This window comes from Temnothorax longispinosus, chromosome 5 (assembly GCF_030848805.1).
Source record: "Temnothorax longispinosus isolate EJ_2023e chromosome 5, Tlon_JGU_v1, whole genome shotgun sequence".
Taxonomy (NCBI): Eukaryota; Metazoa; Arthropoda; class Insecta; order Hymenoptera; family Formicidae; genus Temnothorax; species Temnothorax longispinosus.
In genome coordinates, this window is record NC_092362.1 from 17,099,172 (window position 1) to 17,106,074 (window position 6,903).

Sequence of the window (6,903 nt, forward strand, 5' to 3'; positions counted from 1 at the left end):
GAAGAACAAGAAGACGACGACGACGACGAAAAGCGCCGCGGCGGCGGCGACGGCGGCAGCGTTGGAGGTGGAGAGCGAGGGAGGTTGCGTTGCTATATGTAGCCCCGAATCTTAGCCGGGGCAACTATTGCGCCCGAAATTGCCGAAGCGAACGCAACCCCCGTGCGTCACTCGACGTACACGCTTCCAAAACGGATCGTAATCCTTCCTCTTGATACCGTGTCCATCGGTTCTACCTCGTCTTCGCGTTGTCACCCCTTTAAGTAGTAGTCGGTGCGATTGTTAGTGTGTTAGTTTGTGAATCTTGAGTTGATAAGCATGACTTGTGTGCTCTGAGGAGAAAACTCGAGGAGACGAGGAAGATGCCGCGTGCGTTCCTGATCACGCATCGCAGATACAACGGTGTGGAAGAAGAGATCGCAGGATCTGAAAGAGGTATGTTGATAAAAAATTTGCAAAACGTTAATTTAATTAATTATGACTAATCAGACCAGAATCTAAAAATTAAAAATTTGTAAGGAAGAGTACTTTTAACTTGGTAATCAAATTCTCATTTTATTATAGTTGAATATCGTGATTTATATTTCACCTATCAATTAATAAACTAATTTAATTTACCATAATTTGCTAAAGCTATTGGGTAATTAAGTTTAGCGTATTTGAGAATATCGAAACGTTGATAATTTGAAATTAATTTTGGCAAAAAAATTACGATTGAATTTAATTGTTTATAAATTTTAGTTGATATATAATGTTCTCGTGCATTATTTATACTGGCATTAATCTTTCACATTTTTGAATCATTTTTACATAGAATAAAAAACATTCTAACTTTTTTGAAAAAAATTGTTATATTTATTATGTAATTCTAATATGATAATTTAATATAAAAACAATAAAATATCAATATATTATAAATGGCAAGTTTAGCTTAAAAATTCTTTTAGCATATTAATGATAATGATAATGTCGCGGATAATTTTTCTGCGTCAGTAAAGTAATGTCTAAGCCATCTATTAAAATCACGAAATTTAATTCGATGATTTTCACAGAAGAATAAAAATCGCGACGCCGAAATCTCGATTTTTTACACGCGACAATCAAAGTCGCCTCTTCCTCGATTAAATTTAAAAACCGGAGAAATCTACTGGTCGTTGCTTCGCGATCAAGGTGGTGTGTCGCGCGGATTTAAGAATAGGAGACGCTAGATGCGTCACACACGCCAGGGCCCACCGAGACGCATACCGTCGCGATGCCGTCAACCCCACCGCAGGCAGGCGAGCTTCCTTACGCGACGCAACGCGTGTGCGTACACGTACGTGGTACTACGAAATACATAGAACAAACGCGTTGCGCGCGCTAGGGAACGACGGGCGTGCGGGGGTTGGTGGCGTAGCTACTCTATTTCCGTTCTCCCCGAAAATGGAGCAGCCTACGAAGCCCTGCTCCCGAAGGTGTTTTACGAGTCGCCGGATTTCCCTGGTTTCCGTTGAGATTTATTGGGGGTGTTGCATTTGAAATCACGTTCCGTGCGATATCCGCTGAAAGACGTAATCAAAATAATACACTTACTTTCGCGGAAATAGATAACATAATATATAACATCAGGATATAATTGTCAAACAATTGCCGAATGAATTGTCAATCGAAATAGATTTTGCTATAATATTCTTAATTTGAATACCAACCCTTTTTTTCATTTTCATACAGATTTCAGTCCCGAGAGAAGCGTGAGACTGGCCGATTACAGCGGCGGTCAACCAACTTCCGATGGCGCCAGCGAGTGCGGTAGCGAGACGTCGTCCGAGTGTCCCGAGGAGCTGTACAACCTGACGAAACTGGCGGAGGTGAGCCTGGCAGCGGCGGCGGGCACCTTAATTCATCACAGCAATGTCATCTATCAGCGACCGGCGTCGCCCAGGATCGCGCAGTATCCCGCGGAGGCGAGTAGAACTCTTGGGTCTCGGCCTACTGTCCAAGTGATGGGAAACCAGGACCAAGTCCTGGGCGAACGGACGAGACTCTTCTTCGAGCGGATTGAGAGCGAGAGGGAGATTCTGGAGACTCGGTCCGGGGAGAACGCCGCCTTGGAGATTCGCCTCTCGCCGCGGCATTCTCCTTGCTCCTCGCAGGAGGAATCGTGTCACTCGAAAGTATCGGTCGTTCCCGATATCGGCGTTGATCCGGCGTCCGTACCTTCGACCGCGTCGATCCAAGGTCGCAGAACGGCCGCCGTGGATCCCAAGCCGGAGGACAACGAGGATCACGAGTGTCCCGACTGCGGCAAGAAATACTCGACCTCCTCGAATCTGGCCAGACATCGTCAGACGCACAGATCGCTGGGCGATAAAAAGGCCAGGAGGTGCCCGCACTGCGACAAGGTCTACGTCAGCATGCCGGCGTTCAGCATGCACGTGAGGACCCACAATCAGGGATGCAAGTGCCACTATTGCGGCAAGTGTTTCTCCAGGCCGTGGCTGCTGCAGGGACACATACGCACGCATACAGGTATACTGCTCTTGATATCGCTGTGCTCGATGTCCAAAATCGGTTTTCCTCATAATTTATTTACCGCCTTTCTTCATAACGTTGACCATAAACAATTATATAATTTACTGCAACTGTATATCAGGTATCTGGAAAAAAAAATTAATAACTCTCGCTATAAGTTTAATTTGATAAAATCGTTCGACTCTCAGAGTTGTTTTTTGTCCATGACCGATTGCCTTCTCTTACAATAATAGATATTACGTAAATAAACTAAGGAAAACTATTTTGGTGAGTACGATGAGTACGGTTTAACGAGCTTTCAATGAAGATGAATGCAAATTAATCATTCACGATGTGATTTTGGCACGCTTGAAGATGCGGCACTATTTTCGACTACAAATTACAGATGTGCAACTGTAAAATCGGTTGACACGTAACAACATATTCACATCCTTCAGTGTGCTAAGAAGTACATTAAGAGTGATTAATTGAGATGTTCAATCGAGAAAGCGCAAATAAAATGTGAAATATATTATTTTATATTTCACTTTCTGTCTTCAATTATATATATACATATGTATATATACAATTGTTTTTTATTACATTCATTTTTATATATTTTATATTTCCGTTGTTAAAAGAGCATTTAAATTTGTTTACTAGTATTCTCTTTTTAAAATAAACTCGTCAGTTATTCAAGATTTCTCAATGCACGACATTCTTTTAAGTGATTACTTTCAATATTCATCACTTGAAAGAAAGCGTAGTTTTGGCGAGATTAAGTCATATATACAGAGATATTTTTAATAATTACTTCCGTTTTTTCAGGTGAGAAACCTTTCAAGTGCACCATTTGCAACAAAGCCTTTGCTGACAAGTCAAACTTACGAGCTCACATACAAACGCACTCGAACACCAAACCTCATGTGTGTGGTCGTTGTGGCAAGGCTTTCGCCCTGAAATCGTACCTCTACAAGCACGAGGAATCGTCCTGCATGCGTGCCCATCACCGACCGTCCACGGACAAGCCCGATCAGATCGAGCAGCAAAGAACATCGTCAACGGTGAAACCGAGTGCTCCATTATCGTCGTCCTTGAATAGATCGCAAACGACGTCGTGCGTCACGGCGTCGCCCACCAGCGTCATAGTTCCTCGATTGGGGCACGAGCGTGACCAGAAAGACTCGTCGTCGGCGTTCTCCGCGATCATCAGGCACACCAGGACGTCAGACGCGGCGGCACCGTCGAAACGACCCTGCAGAGAGAAGACACCTTCGGACGATCCAGAGAGCCCCGATTTGGTGACTAAGGATCCGGAATACGTGTCCAGAATGGTCATCAGAACATCGGTGATATCACCCAATCCGGAGCATCTGCATCTCCGTTTCGAAAATGACGTTAAGAGTTCCTCGACTACGTTCGATTATCCCGATCCGACGAGATCCTCGTCCTTTTCGAGACCCGCCACGATGACTTTGAACCTGGCCATCGCTTGAAAATCGGTCGATACCTAGCGATCAAATCAAGTTGGTCAATCGATAAAGAGAATTCATTTAACTTCGTACTTATTTTAGCACGAATTTTTACGAGATTCACAAAACTCGATTGGAAATTTCAATTAGATGGAGATTTCAGGGTATTCTAGAACTTAAAACAACTCGTTTTTTTTTTGTAGGATATTAAAGCAAGTTTAGAAATTTCTTCAATTATTCATTAAAAAATCATCAATCAAAACAATTAGATTTCGTTCTTTACGAGATTATACTACTAATTGTAAGAGATTTTAACTGAGAAATTGAAGAAAATTTGGATCGTTACAGCGACTGTACAGAATGTCGCAAAATTGATGACGTTCTTTTTAATCATAAGCTTTTTTAACTTTAAAACGTGGATCTTTTCTCATTGACAATTTAATCAAATTAAAAGATTAATCTTATATGCGATTACTGATTGATGAACAATTTCGATTTGTTTTCACATTATCAAGGATTGTGTGACTGTATGACGGTCAATTTTCCTTTATTGCATTAATTCGTCTTAATTCTATACAATTAAACAAAGATTACGTCTGATAATGCTGGATAACATTGCGAATTAGAAAGAATCGATAGAGTATTGTGTATGATATTATTCCAAGCATCTTCCGAATTAGGGACCATCTAGCAATTAGTCATAATAATGTTAAATTTGTAAGCGTGTTTAATTTAGCGCGAATCACATTTATGTAAAGTCGTGCCTTACATAAGTATCGGGCTGCGTTTTAGCATGCACGCGACTCGATACTATGATATAGTCCCGACGGAATTGGCGTGCACGGATGAACGCGTGGAAAGAAATTTTCGAGAGCGTCTATTAAACGCCAAACTCGTGACCTTATCTATTTAAAGACGTAGCGTCGCTATCGCGCGGCGTTAAGCGATTGAGATTGATCATCGACACGGACTGAACTTGCAGTGCCATCGTGTTTATTATTTTAGGATTAAATGAGATTCTCTGAGGCTCTTCGAGGCAGCTACCAAGCTATGTAAGATGTAAATACGTACGAATGACAGGTGCGCGAAATGTAGCGAACCCCAGAGTTCGAGGATGTGAAGATATCTTTGTCCTACATGACCGAGCGGAAAGTTTTTACGTTTTATCGTATATATAATACACGATCGTAAGTCGACGAAGAGAGCGATGCAGCATTCGCCGTGGTTCGTTGTTGCTTTCGAGAAAGAATTTTCAAAAACGCAACCGCACGTCGGGATGCAAGTTGGACGTTCTCAAAAGCGAAGGCGTGTATCTGTGATTCGGGATTGCGCAACCGGAATTGCCGCAAAAAGTCGGCTACAGGCAATGCGATCACCTGCCAAAAATATATAGAAATAAAAAAAAATATATATACATACAATATTATATATTTCATATCATAGAGATAAGTTTAGACCCAGTGGTCGTTTACTAGTGTACCCACCTGTTATGTGATGAATTTTGCTGTATTAATTCTATACAATTAGAATATCGTGTGTGTAACGTCCAACGAACGTTATCCAGCCGAGCGCATCGTTCAGAGCCGTACTGTAGGTTGCCAGCAGCGTTCTCCAGCAGCGAATTTAATCATAGCGCGGCGATAAATAAGCCTTCTTCTTACGTTTGTTTGCGGTGCCAGAGATTGGTGTCCGGTCAGAGTGTCGAACTAGTCGAATCCGTTTCGCCATCGTGAACGCAATCTGCCGTCATGGAAAAACTTGCTTTTAATTCATCGTCGCGACGAACGTTATCTTCGATTGACGATATTAAATGTCCCCTTTTTCAAGGATTGAACGGACGGCAAGATCACGCGGATTATGCGAGTGGCGACGGTTATAATAAAGATTTCGTGTAGGTGTAACAATGTTTTAGCGCATTACAAGATTGACCGCCGCGATTCGCCGAGGAATCCGCTCGAGTCGTAATAATTGTAATTAATTGACGAGCGATTCGGACACACGTGCGTCCTAGTCATTCGATAGATCGCCCATGGACGAGAATAGGGATCCCGATCTAGCGATTAAGCACGTAGTCGCGTTGACCACATGTTGTAAATAGCATTCCCACTTTTACGTATTAGATTTTAGTTGCGCGCGTGAAGGAGAGACGTTGGACGTAGTCGTTTTTTTAGATAACGATTTATTACAACCGTTGTATTATACGTGCTATTTGTACACCGGAGTGCCTATGCGAAACATTTATCCACATCTTTTTTTACGAATTGTAAAAGTTTTGTCTATCGAAAGAATAATACACGAAGTGATACATGTACACGTTCAGAAACACGTTTGAATTAACTTTTTGTCCTCTCCCGTTCAACTTTTCAATTCCTGTAATCCTTCCTCATCTCTGTTGCGCGATGAGAAATTGTAAAAGTTGTATTAAATAATTTAATTCCACGCCTATCGGATTGCAACACGCGCGTTCGTATAAAGCTTTCCGTTCAATACACTCTCTCGCTTCGCCTTTTTATTTATTGAACTCATTATCGCGCCGATGAACCATGCGATCATTAGTTACGCTTGGTAGTAGGATAAACAGCGACTAACTGTGTTTAACAAATAGATTGGACTTCAGTAATTAGGCCAACGAAAGCGAAAGTGACTAACTCGACAAGACAAGTTAACTCAATGTCGCTTGCGATTGATGAATATTTACGCGGATTTAGAATAGAAACGAAAGAATTTTTGTATTTGATCAAATGTTATAAATTAAATGTTATAAAGTAATTTTTAGCAACAACGCAATTAATAGGCTTGTTTATTCATCTGTGTTTTAGCCCTGAACATAATTTATTATAAAAAATATATATAATAAAATAAAATATATACGTATACATAATATAATAAATAAAGATTACCATGTAATGCATATAAAATTGCGATGAAAATTTTCTTAAAG

General features: G+C 41.2%; 1 protein-coding gene across 1 annotated transcript; it reads left to right on the forward strand.

The window, feature by feature from the left end:
- The first annotated feature begins 114 nt into the window (after positions 1-114).
- LOC139813144 (uncharacterized) lies at positions 115-6,273 on the forward strand. Its single transcript, XM_071778492.1, has 3 exons — positions 115-435; positions 1,711-2,508; positions 3,319-6,273. The coding sequence occupies exons 1-3, from the start codon at positions 363-365 to the stop codon at positions 3,984-3,986; spliced, it is 1,539 nt and encodes a 512-aa protein (XP_071634593.1). The 5' UTR covers positions 115-362; the 3' UTR covers positions 3,987-6,273.
- The last annotated feature ends 630 nt before the right edge of the window (positions 6,274-6,903 follow it).